Genomic DNA, 23,397 nt, shown 5'->3' on the forward strand with positions numbered 1-23,397 from the left:
CTATTAAAATAGACACCACAAGCTTATACAAACTACTATAAATGAAAATATTAATAATTATTACTCTTGTATGATTTATAAAATGCCGTTTTACATAATTAAAACAAGAAACTGTTTTTTCCAAAAAAATAGCACATCTATATTCAGAGCAATTTCCAAGTCAAATAAATTGTCTAATTTTTCCTTGTTATATGAAAAATAAAATTTTGTTACAAATACTAGGTGGTCTTAAGAACATTTAGTATATGTAATAAAGTTTTATTTATTCTAGATAAAAATATTGCATGCCAGATTTGTAATCAATCTCTGAATGACAAAATGTATTCATCAGAGGCATTAGAATCTGAATCAGATTAAATGGAAAACTCTTTTTCTGAGTTGCACTAACTTAAAAACAACTGTTGCCTTTAGTCGGGTATTAGGACTTAATTTAAGTACGAATAATAGTCAACAAGAACAACAACAATATTAACAAATAAGTATCATAAATTGGTTCTTAAATAATATAAGATCAACTAGGCTCACTCTGGTTAAAATCAGAAGATAGATCTTGTAAATAATACAAACTCAAAAAAAAAACAAGAATATGAAAATAAACAGGGATTAAAAAAAATAAACAATGGAAATATTTTGTTATGAAATCTAAACAAAGAGCTAATTGGGACTAAAGTTTTTGCGCAGAGACAATATTAATTCATGATTACAGTTACCAATATTTTTATGAAACAAAGCTATTATTCCAGATAATAAATATTATTATAGTGCAAATTAGCTTCTTGTTTAAATTTTAATACCAAAATATTTGCTTTGGTGTGATTAATTTCACACCAAGGCAAATATTTTGGTATTAAATTTTATTCACAATTTGCATAATGGTTCCTTGGTGTGAACCATTACGAAAATTGTGCGCCTAATGGTTGAAATGTAATAGTTAAATCATAGGCTCTCAAATATGCTTAATATGGTGTAATTCAGTCATGAAACATGGAAAATTTGTACTTAAGTAAAAATAATTTTTTACTTAAGTATTTAACAATAGTTAAATAAATAAGTGCTATGTAAGTTAAAAAAATGCATTACATTACACAAAAACTAGCAAATATAGATTCAAACAGAAAGTTAAAATTTTAAAAAATGTCTAAACCAATACGTTTAAATTAATAAAAAAGAAAAACTTTGGTGTTCATTATTGCATGTTTGCAGTGAATGCTATCAAAAGCTATCAGTAAATGTTTGTTGTTTTTTATTTGAACATTTGTATTGAATGTTCCAGCACTGTAAATCGGCATTCACAAAAGTTAGTTAACATAAGGTTTGCAGCAATTGTTATGCTAACCTAAGTAAACATTGTAAAAAAGCGTTTTTTTATAGAACATGCTTGAATGTTTCCAACGTTGTCAAATGTACTTGAACATTTTTTGTTAGCTGGGTATATATTACAACACTTATACAAAAATTTATGTCAATTTACTTTTAAATTGTTTTGTATCTTTTAAAGTTAATTTTGATTGTTTCAAACTTTTTAAGTTATGAATGAAGAGAGCATATTCTTTTTAATTTTGTATTTTTACTGAATATTATAAGTATATATTATGATTAATAGGTAAGAATTCAGTTTTACCACCGCCACCACCACCACCTAGACAATCAATGTACTTATTTGGAGCAAAACAACCTTTACCTGAACCAACGTTGTCAAAGGATTGCTTACCAGGTAAATGCAATTTAGCATATTTTTTGTGTTGTTTTTTTAAACAGTGTTTTATTGTGTTCTATTGTATTTTTGTACTCAATCATTTCTTATTGTTCTTATTTGCTGTCATTATATATAAGTCTAAATTTTGCAAACTTTCATAAACTTTTAGAAGACTCCAGAAAGTTCAAGAAAGTTTTAAAGGTTTTTTAAAACATCCAGAAAACTCTAGCAAGTGAAAATGTACAGCTTTTACGACTAAAACATAAAAAATATAAACATGTCTATTTTAAAATAGCACAATTTACAATACTTCATTAAAGAAAGAAACACTTTTTTTTACTAAATATTTTTGATTTTAAAATTAAATTTTTTTATTAAAAAGCAAAAGCTCTTTGTGATTTTGATAAACAAGCTAGTTTTATTTTTGACTGACATAAATGTACAATTTATAAAAGACTTAACCTGTTATAAACTGTCAATTCAAAACAGTTTTATACATGAACTCAAGCTTATACAAACTACAATAAATGAAAGTATTATTAATAGTCACTCTTGTATATTTATAAAACGCTGCTTTGCATAGTTGAAACAGGAAGCTATTTCCTCTAAATAAATAGCCCATCTATATTCAAAACGATTTCCAAGTCAAATAAATTGCCTTGTTTGTCCTCTTCAAGACCACCTAGTATTTGTAACAAAGTTTTATTTATTCCAGATAAAAATATTGCATGCCAGATTTATAATCAATCTCTGATTGACAAAATGTTTTTATCAGGGACATCAGAATCTGAATCAGATTAATCATAAAACTCTTTCTGAGTTGCGCTAACTTAAAAATAACTGTTGCTCGACATCTTCACCATCATCACTATATCATAAAGTTGTTATTCAAAACAAGTTCAGTGTCGTTGTTGCTTTGATTGTTGATTTGTTGTGGTTGTTGCTAAAGATGTCACTTAGCAGCCAACCACTTTGGTCTGTATATCTGACAATGCATATTGTTCTGTTTCATTATAACTATTTTTGACTATGATGTTATAATATTTTTCACCTAAAACAGAACTAAAGTATTTAAACATATAATGTGTAACTTCCACATGTAAAGCTTTTGTGCACCTGTATACATGACTATTATTCATATTTGAGTTGACTAGTGGAATCTGACAAGTATGATTAATAAATTATTTATATTTGTCAACTAGTCAAGTACAAATAATAGTCATGTTTATGATATAATATGTATATAAATTATGTATATAAATTGTATACGTATTTAACACGTATATAATTTTAAATACATATTATACTACTAAATACTATTAAATTATACATTAACAATACTATTAAATAATACATTTTATCTAAATGTAAAACAAGTTGAATCATATTATTTCAATTATTTAACTTAAAATAAACAATACTACCTATAATTGAACCTATGATACTGCTTAAATTTATTTCCTTTAGTCGGGTATTAGGACTTAATTTAAGTACGAATAATAGTCAACAAGAACAACAACAATATTAACAAATAAATATCATAAATTGGTTCTTAAATGATATAAGATCAACTAAAAGGCTCACTCTGGTTAAAATTAGAAGATAGGTCTTGTAAATAGTACAAACTCAAAAAAAAAAACAAGAATATGAAAATAAACAGGGATTAAAAAAAATAAACAATGGAAATATTTTGTTATGAAATCTAAACAAAAAGCTAATTGGGACTAAAGTTTTTGCACAGAGACAATATTAATTCATGATTATAGTTACCAATATTTTTATGAAACAAAACTATTATTCCAGATAATAAATATTATTATAGTGCAAATTAGCTTCTTGTTTAAATTTTAATACCAAAATATTTGCTTTGGTGTGATTAATTTCACACCAAGGCAAATATTTTGGTATTAAATTTTATTCACAACTTGCATAATGATTCCTTGGAGTGAACCATTACGAAAATTGTGCGCCTAATGGTTGAAATGTAATAGTTAAATCATAGGCTCTCAAATATGCTTAATATGGTGTAATTCAGTCATGAAACATGGAAAATTTGTACTTAAGTAAAAATAATTTTTTACTTAAGTATTTAACAATAGTTAAATAAATAAGTGCTATGTAAGTTAAAAAAATGCATTACATTACACAAAAACTAGCAAATATAGATTCAAACAGAAAGTTAAAATTTTAAAAAATGTCTAAACCAATACGTTTAAATTAATAAAAAAGAAAAACTTTGGTGTTCATTATTGCATGTTTGCAGTGAATGCTATCAAAAGCTATCAGTAAATGTTTGTTGTTTTTTATTTGAACATTTGTATTGAATGTTCCAGCACTGTAAATCGGCATTCACAAAAGTTAGTTAACATAAGGTTTGCAGCAATTGTTATGCTAACCTAAGTAAACATTGTAAAAAAGCGTTTTTTTATAGAACATGCTTGAATGTTTCCAACGTTGTCAAATGTACTTGAACATTTTTTGTTAGCTGGGTATATATTACAACACTTATACAAAAATTTATGTCAATTTACTTTTAAATTGTTTTGTATCTTTTAAAGTTAATTTTGATTGTTTCAAACTTTTTAAGTTATGAATGAAGAGAGCATATTCTTTTTAATTTTGTATTTTTACTGAATATTATAAGTATATATTATGATTAATAGGTAAGAATTCAGTTTTACCACCGCCACCACCACCACCTAGACAATCAATGTACTTATTTGGAGCAAAACAACCTTTACCTGAACCAACGTTGTCAAAGGATTGCTTACCAGGTAAATGCAATTTAGCATATTTTTTGTGTTGTTTTTTTAAACAGTGTTTTATTGTGTTCTATTGTATTTTTGTACTCAATCATTTCTTATTGTTCTTATTTGCTGTCATTATATATAAGTCTAAATTTTGCAAACTTTCATAAACTTTTAGAAGACTCCAGAAAGTTCAAGAAAGTTTTAAAGGTTTTTTAAAACATCCAGAAAACTCTAGCAAGTGAAAATGTACAGCTTTTACGACTAAAACATAAAAAATATAAACATGTCTATTTTAAAATAGCACAATTTACAATACTTCATTAAAGAAAGAAACACTTTTTTTTACTAAATATTTTTGATTTTAAAATTAAATTTTTTTATTAAAAAGCAAAAGCTCTTTGTGATTTTGATAAACAAGCTAGTTTTATTTTTGACTGACATAAATGTACAATTTATAAAAGACTTAACCTGTTATAAACTGTCAATTCAAAACAGTTTTATTTATTACTCTTGTATATTTATTTATTACTCTTGTATATTTATAAAACACTGCTTCGCATAGTTGAAACAGGAAACTAGTTTCTCTAAATAAATAGTCCATCTATATTCAGAGCACTGAAAGTTTTTGTTTTTGTTGATGACTGAATGAATTATTTTCTAATTTTTAAGGCCGATTTTCATTGACTTTTTTTTTTAGTTTTCAGATATAAAGTTTTTTATGACAACAATTAAAAATTATTACACGGGAGAGGAGAGGGAAGGGGAATTTTTGCAAAAATAATAAATGTCTCTCCCCCTTATATTAGGGACTCAAGAGTAATGAAGTTTAAATTTTTAACTTAAATTCTTTTTCACTTATAAACACTCATTAGGTATGCATAATATATATAAGATTTATTTGCCTTCACTGGCTTTACTTCACATCTCAAAATAAATATCATTTACAAGTGTAAAAGGTTGATAAAAATGGGCACCCATGAATTTTCTAGTTTATATATATTTTATATATGGTGTTTGAAACACCTCCTCATGATTTTATGCTCAACAAACTTTTTGGTTATGGTGTCTCTTATATGCTACTAATTGGATAAAGTCTTTTCTTTCTAACAGAATACAGCAAGTTGGCATGGGTTCTGCTACTTCAGATTGGTGACTAGTCACTAGTGGTGTCCCATAAGGATCTGTTCTAGGATCTCTTCTATTTGTCTTATCCAATTATGACATTATAGACCTCATTAGCAATCCAATGAAGTTATGTTGATCCAATGAAGTTAAGTTATATGCTGATGATAAAAAAGTTATTTCCGCCAATTTGACCCCTGACAGCCCAATTATGCTCCAGAACGACATAAATCAAATAAAAATCACTTCGACTACAACCTGGGACTTAAGTCTTAACTACAAAAAGTGCCTTATCTTATACTTAACCAAAAACAAAAATCCCAACCACCAATACTATATCTTGACTCCACAATGGATGCAGCTTTTTGATTCCTCTTATAACAAAAGAGATCTTGGCATTTGTATTTCACACAACCTCAAATGGGACGTGCATGTGGAAATAGTATCATCAAAAGCTAACTATGTTCTTAGTCAACTCAAGAAAGCTTTTCTCTATAAAAATGCACAAGTCTGGAAGAGACTTTACACATCACTGGTCAGACCTTATCTCAAGTATGCTGCTCCTGTATTGAATTTCTGCACACAACATTAAAAACTTAAAAAAGCTCAAAACCGCGTCACCAAAGAAATTCCGCTTCTTAGAGCATTATCCAGCGAAGCCAGATTATAAAATCTTTATCTCACCTCACTAAATGAAAGATGCAATCGAGGTGATTTAATCTACAACTTTAAGTTTATTAACAACTTAAAAAATATTTATTGGCTTAACTCACAAATTGACCATAAAACAATGATTATTTTTAAAATTTTTATATAATTTTGTTTCTTTTGAGACCCAACATGATATATATTTTTGAAGAACTATTTTTTTGATAGTTATAGGGATCAGTTAAGTGTTCAAGGGCCTTGGGGCACCCCGTAAAATTTTTTTTTTGAAAAACTTTTGTTACATGTGTATATATATATATACATTTTTATTTTTAGGTTCATTTTATTTAAAAAATAAAAGTAATTAATTTAAAAAAAATTATTTTATACTATATTATTGTATTACAGGTAAATTTCTTATCTGTGTGTAAATTTGTGGGTAAAATATAAAAAAATGAAAATAAAAAAGTTTAAATTTATGATTTTAATTTCCTTTATTAATTGATGTTTTCTAACTAATATATATACATATATATATAAATATATATATATATATATATATATATATATTATATATATATATATATTACATATATATACATATATATACATATACATATATATACATATACATATATATATATATATATATATATATATATATATATATATATATATATATATATATATATATATATATATACATATATATATATATATATATATATATATATATATATATATATATATATATATATATATATATATATATATATATATATATATATATATATTAGGGTGTCCCATATATATATTAGGGTTATATGCATAAAAATAAGCAAATTTACTAAATTTAAAGGTTTGTAGACCCTGAGAAGTGTTAGGTGTAAAAGCTAAAAAACAGGTATTTTTGGATTTTTTTATATGGTTTTTCACCTAAATGATACATTTCTACCTCTTTCTCATTTATTTATTTTGAATTTATAAATAAGCAAGTATTTTAATACCATATAGAATAGTTAAAACATATTATTAAAAGCAATATAGTAATAAAGTTTATGTTTTCTAGATATATAAATATTAATATGAAAATAAACAATAAACGATGCAGAAGAACAAGCTGTATAAAAAGAAAATTTGATCGTGGAAAAAAAAATTAAAAACCCAAGGAGACCATTGTATCTTTTGAACAGACCAATTTTAGTGCTTCCCAAATACCAGTTACCAACAAATGATGACATTTTAAGAAGATATTGCCATATTATTTCCTCAAAGCAATTAAGATATAAGTCAACAAAATCAAATATTAGTTACTCCATGCAGAAAGGAGGGTATCAACTAATATGTCAACTTCCTGGTGCAAAATGTGAGACAGGTATTAAAGATTGTCTTGTCAAAGAAGTAGTAAATATCTGGTCCAGAGCGGGATTTCAAAAAGACTTCTTGATGAAAAGGCGGACCATTAGAGATAAGATTGAAAAGTTCAACAAAAAGTGAAGAAAGCAAATAGATCTCAAAAAGTAAGAATTTCTTATTTTGTTTACAATAAATGTATATTTTTAAATTTTAGCATCTTTTAAAGTTTAAATGTGTTAATTATGTCTTTGTTGTTTGTTTTTATTTTTTTCTATATTAGATTGAACTTCTCTTCAAAAGAAACTCTTTCAATTCTTGAAACCAACTATAAAAAAACTTCAAATGAACTTTTTGACATAGGCTGCAAAAATATTGTAATGAAAATCAAAACAGACCACAATCAAACTGCTGATGCCATTAAATAGGACATTGAGTTCCTAATTGACCTAAAGTCTACTAGGAAAATGGCTCTAACTGAGGATATTGACATGGTTTATCAGAAGAGAATTGAACGTAGAAATGAGTTAGATAAAAAACTTGAAATGTTCATAGAGGATAAAAATTTGTTTGAAAATGATTTTGTCTCTGGTTTTGACACAGAATCAGTATAATTTGAGTCAAATTCATCTATTGATTCATTTTTTGATGTATCTAGTGAAGAAGATAAAAAGTCCCCTGTACCATTAACAACAACAACAAAAAAGGATCTTATGAGCTGCACCTCTCAATATCAGGGGATGGATTATTAAAAGCTACAAGCGAAGTTGCTGCAAGATTTCATCTTGGTGTGAAGGGTCATACAGCAGTTCTTTCTTCAGTTCTGAAGTATGCAGGGCATGATTTGGAAAATATCATTTTGTCAAAATCAGGAACCCACAGAAAAAGTTTTCATACCATCAAAAGCAAAGGTGAAGAAATTAGAAATAGTTATAAAAATGTTTTGATCGGTAAGAAACTCTTGCTTCACTTTGATAGTAAATTGTGCAATGAATGGGACTTAAAAATAATATTACTGTTAAAATGGAAAGGATTGCAGTAAGTGTGACAGCCCCTGAGGATGATAATAGTAGTGATATAGAGTGTGTATCTGCTAAGAGTGTTCCAGGCAAATTCATCTAAAGGCAAAGACCAAAAAAAAAGGCAAAAGAAATTATTAGGTACTAGAAAAATTTGAAATTGAAACTAACATTTTTGTTGTTTGTACTGACACAACTGCTTCAAACACTGGTGCACATAATTGAACTTGTAAGTAGGTAAGTAGGTCAGAAAACACATTATGTGGCTTTTATGTCGTCGACACATATATGAGAGACACATTAGTCATTTAATGCAAACACTAACAGGAAAGACTATGGCGCCAAAAGAAAAATATTTTCTAATTTTAAAAAACATTGGCCTGAAAATTTTTAGGTGTGCAATGAAGACATTAACTCATTAGACAGATTTAATTTCAATATTTTCAAAAACAATTCTTACTTGTACCAGATTGTGCAAGAGGCTAAAGAATACTTAGGAAACACCATTACCCTGAAATATTTTCCTAAGATAAGAACAGACTATATAAGGTTGTGTGAACTTGGTTCTTTCTATTTTATTTCTCTAAATTTCTACCTTCATCATCCCCCTGCTTGTCATGATATATATATATATATATATATATATATATATATATATATATATATATATATATATATATATATATATATATATATATATATATATATATATATAAATTAGTAAAAACACTTATCTAAATTTTATCTTCTACAGCATGTTTACGCCATCAGTAGGCTAATCAGGAAGGCTTCCTGATGAGCCTACTGATGGGGAAAGATAAAAGTTAGGTAAGTGTTTTTACTAATTTATTATTGCTCTGTTTTTTAAGAACATTGAGCACTTTATTTGTAGAATACACTGACATAATTTATATATATATATATATATATATATATATATATATATATATATACATATACATATATACATATACATATATAAATATTGGTATTAAAAGTTTGAACTCTTTTTCCTCCTCTTTGCAATAACCTTTTAGATTGGCTATGAGCCTGTAATATTAGAGTAAAGCATTTGGAAAATTAAGAAGGCATCTTGTTTATATTGCAATGTTTTCAGTTTTAACGTAGTTAAAAAAACCTAATATTTAAATCGACAAAAAGTTGTCAACTGTTGTGAGTATCATAGGCAATTATCATAATAAATAATAATTTATTTCAACTTTTTAGACAAAATTTAATATGTATGCTAAAAATCTAAAATATGAATTTTCAACTTGTTGCAAAGAACTTTACACTACTTCCTTCATACGACTAATAGAAATATTTTGTTATGAAATCTAAACAAGGAGTTAATCGGGACTAAAGTTTATGCATTGAGACAATATTGAGTTCGTAATTATAATTACTAATATTTTTTATGAAGCAAAGCTTTTATTCTAGATAATAAATATTATTATAGTGCCAGTTAGCTCCTTGTTTTAATTTAATACCAAAAAATTTGCCTTAGTGTAATGTAAAAAATAGGCCAATTGTGTGCCTTATGGTTGAAATGTAATTGTTAAATCATGGGCTCTCAAATAAGCTTAATATGGTGTAATTCAGCCATAAAACATGGAAAATTTGTACTTAAGTAAAAAGAATTTTTTACTTTTTTTTTTTAAGTATTTATTTAACAATTGTTAAATAAATAAGTGCTATGTAAGTTCAAAAAAGCGTTACATTAAACAAAAACTAGTAAATGTAGATTTAAACAGAATGTCTATCTAAACCAATACGTTTAAATTTAAAAAAAAAAGAAACTTTTGTGTTCGTTGTTGCATATTTGAAGTAAATATTCAAGAGCTATCAAAAGAATGTTTGCAAAGAACATGAATTAAATGTTTAATGTTTGCTATTTGAACATTTGTATTGAATGTTCAAGAACTGTAAATTGGAGTTCACAATAGTTAGTTCACATGAGGTTTGCAGCGAACATTATGCGATTCTAAATGTACGTTGTGGCTGCATTTTTTTAATTATGTGTATATTATTTCCAGAACATTTAAAGAACATTCATAAAACATACTCGAAGAAAAAGAGTTCAGTTTTTCCACCGCCACCACCAGCATCAGCACAATCAATGTTCTTATCTGGAGCAGGTAAATACAATTTTAAATAGTAAATACATTGTTCTTATTTGGACCAGGTAAATACAATTTAGCATATTTTTAGTTGTGTTTTTTTAAATAGTGTTATATAGCATTCTATTGTATTTTTGTAGTCAATCATCTTATTGTTTTTATTTGCTGTCATTATATATAGGTCTAAATTTTGCTAATTTTCATAAACTTCTAGAAGACTCCGGTAAATTCAAGAAAGTTTCAAAGGTTTCTTAAAACATTCAGAAAATTCTAAAAATTCCCATAAAATTTAGCAAAATTCTAGGCTTCAGAAAGTCATAATGCTACTGCCTGCAGTATACTACTTATATTGCTTATATACCATAAAAAAAGTCATAATCCTTATATATATATATATATATATATATATATATATATATATATATATATATATATATAGCGTTTTAAAATATGCGCACAAGGTAGAAAAATTTGTATTTTAGCAATATTTTTGCTCATACAAAAAAGCCAAAATTTTATATGCCAGTTATACAATTAAAGAGCTTTTTGTATTTTTGTATTTGTATTTCAATGAGTTCAATATATCTTCTTTATCAAACACAAAAAAGTTCACTTAGTTCATTTACCAATTGAGAGCCATCTGCGGTGGTCGTACCTTTTTTGATCTGTGGTGGTCGTACCTTTTTTGATAGCTTTGATACTATCTTTTACTTTTGTTTTTATTTTCATGCATGTACACAAAATAAATGTGAAAGTATAAATATTTCTTTTTTTTCAGTGGTTGTAATACATGTTTTTTTTTTATAAGCATAACGCTTATAAGCATATAGAGGCTCAGATTTGGGAAAAAAATAAGCATATGTAAGCATATTCCTGAGCCTTGATAAACTATTTAAAAAATTAGAATTTTATTTAGTTAAAGATTTTAAATATATTTCTAAATTTAAACCAACAAAAACAACAAAAATCGAAGTTTATGTTTTGCAATGCAATGACTTAATGAAGTAATGAAGTCATTGTATTGCAAAACCTAAACCTCAATACTTGAACATAAAAACATAAAGTTTAGAAGTCGCTCTGAAGTGTTTTATTTCTCTCTTTTTTTTTCTCTCTCTCTCGCTTTTAATGTGTAGTTTATTTAATACCTTATTTAAAATGTTTATTTTATTTTTAAGTTTTATTTTCAGATACTGATAAAATAATAATAATAATGTCAAAGATAATAAAGAGAAAGCAGCCTACATTGGCAGCGTTTGGTTTCACAAAAAATGTTATGCACAGAGGAGAAATGAGTGCAATCCGATTGCCGTTAGAAGCTGTTGAAACTAGTGTTGAATGCAAACATTGCAAAAAATTATTTAAAAGCCAACAAGGACTAGCTTTTCATGTTAAAGTTATTCACGGAATTAGCAAACAAGATTGTAAACATTCACAATCACAAGTTCTTCAAAGAAACGAAGAACTTATCACTCTAGCAGTGAAAGATGTGCTCAATAATATAGTCAACAAAGTTGTTAGTGAAATGAAAAAAAGTGAAGAGTCTCGCCAATTAGCTGGTAAGAAACGCCACCAATATACTGCTGCCTTTAAAGCAGAAGCAATTAACGCCTATGGTTATGAGGCAAATCAAGAAACTATAGCAGAGTCGTTTGGTGTAACACAAAGTCAGATTTCGCGATGGCTTAAAAAAAAAGAAACTATTATTAAAGATGCCGAATCATCCTATCGCAGATTGTTTCTGAAGGGAAGACGTTCCACAAAATATCTTGAACTGTACGAAGCTATTTACAATGAATTTTTACAAGCCAGATCGAAAGGTCATATTGTAAACTTTTCCTGGCTTTGGAGTAAAGCTAGAAATATACAATTAAACATTGATCCAAACGTGGAAATAAAACTTCATGTTATAGTTCGATTTTTACAAAAAAAAGAGTTAAAAATGAGATCGAAACAAAGAAACAAAAGGAAACATAAGAAAGAAATGGAACCATTATTACAGAAATGGCATGCCACATTCAGAGAAAAGTGTATCAGAACAGGTTCTAAAGATCCAAGTTACGACAAAAAATGGGGACGGTACCAACCTGGACAAAGGCTCAATGTTGACCAGAGCCCACTTCCCTTTGTTGTTCATGGTAAGAAAACTTATGAGTATGTACCCAAGGGTCAAGGTGCAACACATAATACATGGATCTCACAACCCGGCTCAGGATTGGAAAAAAGGCAATGTTCCCTTCAAATTATGTTTCGCCCAGAAGGAGAGCAACCAAAGCTAGCCATCATTTTTAGAGGTCAAGGAAAACGCAATTCAAAAGACGAAAAGTTAGCATGGCACAAAGATTTTACGTTTACTTCCAGCAAAATGCTTGGTTAGACCAAAACGTCTGTAAGCACTGGTGTGATAAAACACTTCTTCCATTTGTAAAAGAACAAAAGCTTGATAAATTTGTTCTTTTGCTGGACAACTTGAAGGGACAGATGCAGGAGGATTTTAAAGATGCTGTGGCTGCTGCTAAAGGACTTCTCTGGTACGGTCTACCAAGTGCCACTGACCTTTGGCAACCAGTTGACGCAGGATATGCTGCCACTCTGAAAAGACTTATTGCCATTGAACATCAAAAATGGCTCGATAGAGATAATCATTCTGATAGATGGTTCAGTAATGAAATGCCCTACACTGCAAAAGAGAGACGAATTTTGATTACACATTGGGCAGGGGAAGCATGGAAAGCTTTAAACACTTCAAAGTATGACAAGCAAAGGAAGAAATGTTGGACGATGACTGGATGTTTAATGACTTCTGATGGCTCAGAAGATTCGCTAGTTAAACCAGAGGGCCTTGATTGTTATAAAGTTCCCCCACCATCCATCATTGATCCTGGAAGTGATCAACCCATAGGAAATCAGGGTGATATTCAACCAGTGGAGGTAGATGATGCTATAAATGAAAGTGCCAACGAAATTCTTCCAGATGACACCTTTATTGGTCCGGACGAGAAGGAATGCGAAGTTCATATCTTTGATTTTATTGATAACATTTGTATATAGTATATATGTTTTATTTTTTATTATCATACTATAACATTAATTCAGCTACATTAAAACCAAAGCAAATACAGAGCATAAGTCAACTTTTTATTTTTCTTATACCCATTAACCTTAAGTAACGCGTACACTTTAAGAAAGTATTGAAATAAGCATATTTTATTAGAAATATGCTTAAGCTTTAGCATATTTTTGAGCCTCTTTTAACTTTTTGCTTAAGCATACCCGAGCCTGTTTCAAAAATTTCATATGCTTATAAAAAAAAAAACATGTAATACATTTTTAATTGTGTTTGTATTTTGTTGGCAACATGTTTGAGTTTCAAAAAAATATTTTACTTTTCCCATTTAAGTTAAAATAAGTTTTAAAAATGACAAAAGTAGAAAACATTAGAAAAAAAAGTTTGCACAAATATTTGGAAAATTTAAGTAGAAGCTACAATTCAATAGCAAAAAATGTTGCTAATACATTCCTACTTCATTAGTCGTGTTATTTAATGTTTTTTATAAACAAAATTGATCAAAGGCAAATCTGGTAATGGAGGAAAGGAGTTTTTTCAAGATATAAAACTGGATAACAGATTTATGAACCAAAAGCCAAGAGCCAAGTCTCTCATTAAGGGAACACACAAAAAGATAAGGACTTTCTTATAGCTTTTGCTATAAAAGTTCGAAATAAACTTGCTTTTCAAGCTTTTAAATCACAAAAAGTGCCTAACCATTCTGAAATTCAATAAAAAGAACAAGAACCAAAAAAATGTTGTATGACAGTTATATTTCTTTATTGAATTATTGAAGATGATGAAACTTATATGAAGTATGATCATCTGCAAATTCCTGGTGCTGTCTATTATAATGTAGAAATATAGAGGAATAACATATAAAAAATTTAAATACACAAAACATGATAAGTTTGCTAAAAAAGCTTTGATTTGGCAAGCTATTTGCAGGTATGACAAAAAATCAGTACCCTTATTCCTGATTCAACACTTTCTGGTAAAATATATGATAAATAGTGTATACAATCATGTCTTTTACTTCTTTCTAAATCACATTATAGTAGAGATGTGTTCTGGCCTGATTTAAAATCAAGTAATTATAACAAACTGGCTTTGGGATGGTATAAACAAAATGACAAAAAAAACTATGCAGAAACGTTAAAGATTTGAAATTTTCATTTAAAAGGCATCAGATAGTTTTGATTGTTGTTCTGCGCACAAGCTTATGAGTACCACCAAAACAAAAGTTTGAAATTTTATTAGATACCTACAGGAATAAATTAATTTTTTTGAAATATTCTAATATTAATATCTTCTTATATTAATGTACTAAAACCAATTCTTAGTTCTAAATAAAAGTTGATGAGTACTTTTTTTTAGTTGTTTTTCTACTTTCACACTTATTTCATGTAAACGCTTTATTTCTTAACTATTTTTTGGCTTTTTTTTTCATATTTAGATATTTTTCAATGAACTCTTTGACAAATACTTCTACTTTATTTTTAATTTTTTACCTAATAATTTTATAATCACATTTTATTATCTTAGAAAATTGTGTTGCAACATTTATACCATAGATTTTTTTAATCATATTTCTTTTAATAATTTTGAATCCACAGCGTTTTATACTTTCTACTTTTCATATTGCTTTTTGAAATAAATTGATTGCATCCTTTATTATATAATGATAAAAATTTGAGATAACTCTCATCAATGGTTAATCATGATTCATGATTCCAGTTACATGGAAATAAAATTTTAAATCTGAATATTTTCCACTATTATACAATATCTTTATTTTTCTGAATGTGAGGCAAGTTTTATTGAAGTTCATGCTATTTTGAATTCAATAACATGATGAGAGTGAAATATGGCTCCCACAGGTACCATTTATGTGTTTATTTAAAATTAGCCGAAAATTCTGTTATCACTGAGTGTAATACGCTTGTTGTTTCTTTGTTATTTATTAGAAATGTTGGTTGATTTATATTTCAGGTGAGAAAACAATCTTTCAATCATCTAAAAACCTGTTTTCAATAATATTCAGGTGGCTGCTGAACCAATGTTTTTGTCATTTGGTTTTTGGGTAATTAAAGTCACCACATATAAGTAAAAAGTTACTAAATAGTTTATAGGGGTATTTGATTTTTTTTTTAATAAACCTTTTCACTTTCAATGAGGCTGCAAGCAATCACTATCAGAGTTGGAAATTAAAAGATCACAAACTATATGAATTAAAAGATTGAAAGTTATATGAATTAGGAAAAAAGATGAAGGGAGCAAATTCCAAAGAACTGATGTTCGAGGAAAAAAACTAGGCAAATAAGAATTTTTGGAGCACTTAGGAACAGTCACAGTAAAGGGATGAGACTTGATTGAATGACAAGCAACACAGTGCGATAAAGAGATGCAACCTTAGCAGATGCTAATTTTGCAATGGGTTTGATATATGGTTTTTAAGAAAGGTTGAAAGTAAGTGTTAATTCTAGAAGTTAAAGGTTAGATGACTCATTAAATACATTACGGTTCATAAATATAAGAAGGTCTAGATTACTGCGATAAAAATTAGCTTAAAAAAATTGAGTTTTATTTGAGTTAAAGTTCACCAGCCAAGAATAATTTAACCTTGAGGAACCCCTAAAGTTGCAAGAAAAGAAGAAGAGTGTTATCCATTGAGGTCAACTTTTATACTATGATTGGTAGCAAAGAATTCAATAATCTTAAAGATGTTACCTGATGCCAAACTTTATCAAAGGCTTTAGAAATGTTGAGAGCGCTAGCTCTTACCTCTCCACATCTGTCTAATGCACAATAAAACCTATCAATTATTACCATTAACAAATCAGCTGTAAAACGAGAAGATCAAAATCCATATTGATGATCTGAAAGTAAGTTATTAGATTCAAGATGAGAGATTAAGTGTTTATTAATTAAAGAATCAAAAACCTTGCTTATGTTTGCACTTTGGAATTTTTGAAAATAGGGATAACAGATGCTGCTTTCCAGCAGGCTGGAAAACAAGACTCTGATAAGCACTTGTTAAATAGTTTTGAAAGTATAGACTCAGGACAACACTTCTGTAAGACTATAACAGGTATGTTGTTTGGACTACAAGCTGTAGCAGAGTCTAAGCAGGAGATCCCTTTAGTTACAGAAGCTGGAGCGATACAAATGTCAAGCAATCGATTAATTTGTTTTTTAAAGATTCTCCAGAATTCCTGAGAGCCTAATTTTTGAGATGGAATACGAGAATTTGTGACCTTAGACCACCGGGCTTAAGCATTAGATTAAACCTTTTTATGATGGTTTCTAACAATAGTAAACAGATGTCTGTTTTCTGGAGAATTGTTTTGGTGATAGATATGGAAGTATTGGTTACGATTGAAAATTGCAGTAGCACAATGAGAGGAAAATCATGAAGAAGAGTAAGGCTTGACTTGGAATCGTTGAGAGGGAATAAAAGATTCCATGCCAGTCTCAATTCAAAAAGTTACATAAGAAGCAGATTTTTCAGCAGGAAGAAGAAAGACTTCTGTTCAAGGGCCATTATGAAAAAAATTATGAAAAGAGTCCCTGTCAAGGTAATTGTAAGAGGTATAATGATTGAGGGATTCTGATCAAGAAAAAGAACAAGATAATAGTTTTAGAGAGATCAAACCATCTGACTGATCATGGTTTGATCTCTCTAAAACTAAAACATGCTTTGATCTCAAGATAACCACTAAGATCACAAGATGAGACAGCTGAACTTGAATTAATCTCATAAAGAGCAAGTAGGTCTGGTGAACGATGGTTTTTTGTGTTTTATATTTTTTGGTACTTTAGTCATTTTTAGATTTGTTAAAGAACTTGACTCAATGTACAGATAGTACTCAGTACGCTATTAAATAGTCCAAGCAATTGCCTCATTACATAAAAACAGAGACACAAAAAACCATGGATTGAGTCAAGAAAATCCAGCATTTAACATCCTAAACTGGAAACAATGTATTAATAATACATCTATGCAAGCCTAATAGATGAAGAATGGGTACGAAGTCAGTCAACAAATAGTGTCTATTTACTCCTTAAAATTTTATGATGGTGGGTCAGAGGCTCAGGCTTGGCAGATAGAGCGGGTCCAACTATATTTGCAATGCGTTTTTGGTCCTTGTCTAGAAGAGAAAGAGCATCATTATAAGAACCAGCTTAAACTTGAGCGAATAAGAAATTTTTAGACGTAGAGAATAAAATCAGAAGTAAGCAAGTGGTGAGCACTATAAAGATTGTACCCATTAATACTGAGGCCTGAAGAAGGGACAGCCAAATTTAACTTAGTCTCAAAGAGTAAGCAAGTCTGGTGAGTTTTGCAAGAGGTAAGATTCAACTGATGGAAGCTTACTCTAGAGACATTAAATATTTGTGAAAGATATATTGAAACAGTTAGGTGGTGGTGATGGTTTTTTATGTTTAATCTTTTTAGTTACTTTAGGCATAGTTCAAGTTTAAAGAAAACTGATTCAGTCATAGATAAACTTGATTCAGTCATGGATTAAAAATGGCGTCTACTTATTTTGGAGTTTTATAATTTGTAGTTGTTAGGATTACCTTTATACTAACGGCTATAGCAGATATTGTTATAAAATCGGAATTTATTGAAATAAGACTACAGGGTGCTTCACATTATTTGAACTGGCGTTACATTGAATCTAACATAAACATACAAAGGTTTTTAATCTTCTGATTCAACTGGTCTAAGTTCACATTTGCAAGATTATTAAATACTAACAAGACTATCAATTTTTTTTTTAATTATTATTGCTATTATTAACAGAAGAGAAGTGCATTGATTATTGTATTACATAAAACAATATCCTGGTACACCTGATCTATGTTCAAAACAGCAAGCTTTCTTATATAAGACTATACTAACCCTTGTTAACAATATAAAAGTAAAACAAAAGTTAAATTTTTTGCTGATCTTTACTATTCACACAATTTCTATTGCATATTGTTAATTAGCATATATATATAGTGTAACTGATATATGTATATGTGTATATATATGTGTGGGTGTGTATATGTATATATGTGCATGTGTATATATGTACATGTGTATAGTGTATATATTGTGCTTGTTATATTCTATATTAATTTATATAGTCGCTTTATTCTAATAAATTTATATTCCATCTATATTATAAGTTTGTGTACTTATATAGTTTTATTCTTATATAGTCTTATATTTAAAATATACAAATACTCATTATTACTAAATAATATTAATGTATTTACCAATATCATAAAGTTATATTTCTTATTATTAATTTATATTTTACTGTTATATTGCTTAATTACCCCTATATACTTAAAAACAAAATATTATTTAGTTATCTGAACTTATATTTTCAGTTATGACTATAATATAAAGTTTCTCTTTTTAACTTTGTTTAAGATATTATTATAAAAAGATAGAATAATATATATAATCCAACTATTAATTGTAAATATCTTGATGTTTCTGAATTCAATAATTCTTTAAATCCTGATACTGATATATATCTTCATCTCAATATTGCTTCCTTACCACAACATATCAATGATCTCCGTAGCCTTATTGGCACTCTTAACAATTCCCCTATGGTGATAGGAATTACTGAATCAAATTTATATATAAAAGACTCAAATATAACTGATATTACCATAAATGGATTTAACACTGAACATTGCCCTACTGAGTCAAAAAAGGCGGGGCTCTAAGCTCTAATCTAAACTATGTAGTTCGTGATGATCTTACAATCTATGCCTCAAAATTTCTTGAATCAGTTTTTGTTGAAGCTATCAACCCTTATAAAACCAATACTTTAATTGGCTGCATATATCGTCATCCAACTTTAAATTCAAAACAATTCATTGCAAACCATTAAACACCTTTACTTGAGAAATTAAGTTATGAAAAAAAAAAACATATTAATGGGTGATTTCAACATGGACTTAATTAATTATAGAGAATCTCCTATTGTTTCTAATTATCTCCAAACATTATGCTTTTGCTCGCTTCTTCCAACCATAATACTTCCAACACATATAACTTCAAGAACCAAAACTCTCATTGATAATATTTTTATAAACTCCTATTCTCCTGAAACAACCTCTCGCAATCTAACAGTTTCTATTTCAGACCACATGGCCCAGTTTCTCTATATTCCTGGTATTACTGATCCAACCACAATTGCTAATACTTTTAAGAATTACTTTGCTACTATCCAAGAGAATCTAATAAACAAAAAAATTATCCCTAAATATGATTTTAGAGACTTTCTAAAAAATCCTAATGAAAGTTCTTTTTTCTTTAAGCCAGTGACTGAAGTTGAGGTATCGAGTCTCATTATGAAACTTCAAAACAAAAAAGGTCTGGGCTCAAACAGTTTTCCCACATTTATTCTTAAGCTTATTCCAAACATAATCATAAAGCCACTATCCATAATTATGAATAACTCATTTAGAAATGGAATTTTCCCAGATCTCCTTAAGATAGCTAAAGTGACACCAATACATAAAAAAGGTTCTCTACTGGATTACTCTAATTATCGCCCAATCTCTCTTCTCTCAAATATAAGAAAACTATTTGAGAAAGCTATGCACAATAGACTCTACAACTTTCTGGAGAAATTCAAGTGTCTTTATAAAAATCAGTATGGGTTTAGAAACAATCATTCAACAACTCATGCACTAATTGATATAACTTACTTTTCCTTCTCTTTATTAATGATCTTAATACCTCTCTGAAGTTTTCCACTGCTTACCACTTTGCTGATGACACTAATCTACTTTTAATAAACAAATCACTTAAAAAAGATAAACAAAAATATAAACCATGACTTAGTGAATCTACTCCAGTGGCTTCTATCTAATAAATTATCACTTAATTTCAAAAAAACTGAAATTATTATCTTTAAATCAAGTCAAACAAAATTTAAAAAGCACCTAAATTTCAGATTAAGTGGTCAAAAAGTAGATACTGTGAATTTTATTATGTATCTTGGTATCTATATTGATTCTAATTTAAGTTTTGCATCACATCTTCAAGACTTAGCACTGAAACTATTATTTTTACCGATACTTATATTACTACATTATTTACAATGTTTTTACTGTATATTATTATAATCTACTTCTCTTTTATGGCTATATTTCAATTAGGTATATAAAAGTCTTTTATTCTAGATGTACAAAAGTAATTTAAATTTTGTCCTAAATTATCAAACTTCTAACTTAATTATTATTCCAAAAGTTTTTCGTTTAAGTATTGTACTGTTTTACGCTTTTTTGTTTTTGTTTTTTTGTTTTGTTGTTTTTTTGTTTTTTGTTTTTTTTAGTTTGGTGTTTTAGTTTCTTATTATGGTGTTTACTTAAAATTAGTACTTGCACTATATGTAAATATTCCATGAAATGTAAAATCTATTTCAGAATACATTTGATTTGATTTGATTTGATAAAGCACAGCATAGCAAGTAATGAGCTATGCAGTTGTCTCAGTCCTGTTAAGTAACCCAAACGTGTAACTTAGGGCTCCTTATGTGACCTTGACAATGTACATCAAAAGTATTAACAGGGACACCATTCATGCTCAACATGGCACTGTATTTTACAGCTGTTGATGAAATCAGTCTCTCTGAGAGCTACCACAGAATTCAGGAAACCTTACTACCAGCCAGCCTCTGAACCACTAAAGCAAGTTTTAGAGCTACGCTCTGCTACTGGTATCACCTACTTGATACCAGTAGTAGGATGATTGTGATGATCCTGAACCTGGCCTGACCTGGTGTAGTTAAAAGAAGTTACTTTCCGCAAGCAGTACTTTAAAATATTAATTGGAATTTTTGGAAATGCATTGGAAAAACATTACATCTAACAGAATATTAGAGAATAATATGAGTGTAGGTTTTATAGTTAGAGTCACTAGTTAGTTACTGAGCTCACATTGCATTAGTGATTTAAACAGAACACAAACATACTTAAAGTAACTTACAGGTGAGTGAAAAGCGCGTCAGAGGTTCAGAGAGAATGCAAACATACATAAAGTAATTTACAGATGAATGAACATCGAAGCAGAGGTTTAGACAAAACACAAACTTACATATAGTAACTTATGGGTGAGTAAACATACATATAGTAACATACGGGTGAGTGAACATATATATATATACAATGTGCTCAAAAGAAAATTTATTAAAAAAGTATAAAAAAGCAAGATAACTAATTAGTTATGTAAAATTTATACTGATATGGTAATGAAATGATAAACTCAGATTCTTAAGGAAAATCATAACCCAATCTTAAAGTCTAAAAGAAGCTTAATAAAAATTAAAGATGCGAGTAAGACTATGTAAAATTATTTTAATATAATTTAAATTTATTTTATAATGAAATTCATGTTGAGTTTTCAATGCAATTTTTATTCTTTTAAACGTTTTTCACACTCATGATTTTAATTATTTGTTATCTAATTTTTGTATATAATTTTAAAAATTAGCTGCTCCACTACCACCAGCAAAATCAGTGTCACTATTTGGATTGAGTAAACCTAGTTCAAAGTTTTCAATTAACTCTTGTTTTTCAGGTGAAAGTTTACAATAAAAGTTTATAAAATAATTCAGTTTTGTGTAATTTACTACATTTTTAAAATATGGTATTTTTATTGTGTACATACATTTAATTAATACACAGCATTCTGTGTATAGATTAATCAAAAAAGTGGTGTTTATAGGGGCAAGTTTAGATTAGAATCCAATAACAAAAACTTTTTAAGTAAAATTTAAACTTAAAATTGTTTGTTACTTGTTTTTAGGTGATTTAGGAATGCCAAAAAGAGAAGAAGAACATAGTTTGGATTTATATGGTAAGTTTTACCTAATTCAATGTTGTCAATGAAATCTTGTTTTTCAGATGAAATTTACTATATTTTTAATATATGGAATTTTAATTGTGTACACACATTGGTGCATTCTGTTGTGTATTGATTAAATAAAAAGGTGGTGTTCATAGGGGACAGGTTTGGAACATAAAGTTATAAAAAGTAAAGTTAAAATAACAAATTGTTTGTTACTTTTTTGTAAATGTTTTAGAGATGTTGGGAGATGAGGAATTATGTTTGGATGATGAGCGTAAGTTTCGCTTTTCATTTTTTTACTTTAGTTAAAAAATTATAAGAGTTAAAAAATTAGTAAAATGCTACTAAGTACTAAGCATAGCATTTTTTTACTTCAATGTCAAGTATCTTTCACTTGTTTGGTATTTTTTTACTTCAATGTCAAGTATCTTTCACTTGTTTGGTATTTTTTTACTTCAATGTCAAGTATCTTTCACTTGTTTGGTATTTTTTTACTTCAATGTCAAGTATCTTTCACTTGTTTGTAAACTTTCACTTTCACTTGTTTGGTATTTTTTTACTTTAATGTCAAGTATCTTTCACTTGAAGTAAAAAAATACCATTAGTATTTTTTTACTTCAATGTCAAGTATCTTTCACTTGTTTGGTATTTTTTTAATATAATTTGGTATTTAATAATAAATATAATTTAAGTATAATAAAATAAGCTTAATTGAAAGTTTTTTAAAAACATAAATTAGAAAAAAATTTACTCAATTATCTATTTATCTACAAA

General features: G+C 28.0%; 1 protein-coding gene across 3 annotated transcripts in view; it reads left to right on the forward strand.

The window, feature by feature from the left end:
* LOC101241649 (protein mono-ADP-ribosyltransferase PARP4) overlaps window positions 1–23,397 on the forward strand; it is a 199,269-nt gene that overhangs the window by 164,358 nt on the left and 11,514 nt on the right. For all 3 annotated transcript variants that reach the window (XM_065793816.1, XM_065793817.1, XM_065793818.1), the window contains 6 exons: window positions 1,604–1,714; window positions 4,360–4,470; window positions 10,625–10,726; window positions 22,267–22,353; window positions 22,582–22,632; window positions 22,859–22,897. In XM_065793816.1, the coding sequence (XP_065649888.1) occupies window positions 1,604–1,714; window positions 4,360–4,470; window positions 10,625–10,726; window positions 22,267–22,353; window positions 22,582–22,632; window positions 22,859–22,897 (501 nt within the window). The remainder of the gene's footprint in view (window positions 1–1,603; window positions 1,715–4,359; window positions 4,471–10,624; window positions 10,727–22,266; window positions 22,354–22,581; window positions 22,633–22,858; window positions 22,898–23,397) is intronic.

Source organism: Hydra vulgaris, chromosome 03 (genome assembly GCF_038396675.1).
Source record: "Hydra vulgaris chromosome 03, alternate assembly HydraT2T_AEP".
NCBI classification, from domain to species: Eukaryota; Metazoa; Cnidaria; class Hydrozoa; order Anthoathecata; family Hydridae; genus Hydra; species Hydra vulgaris.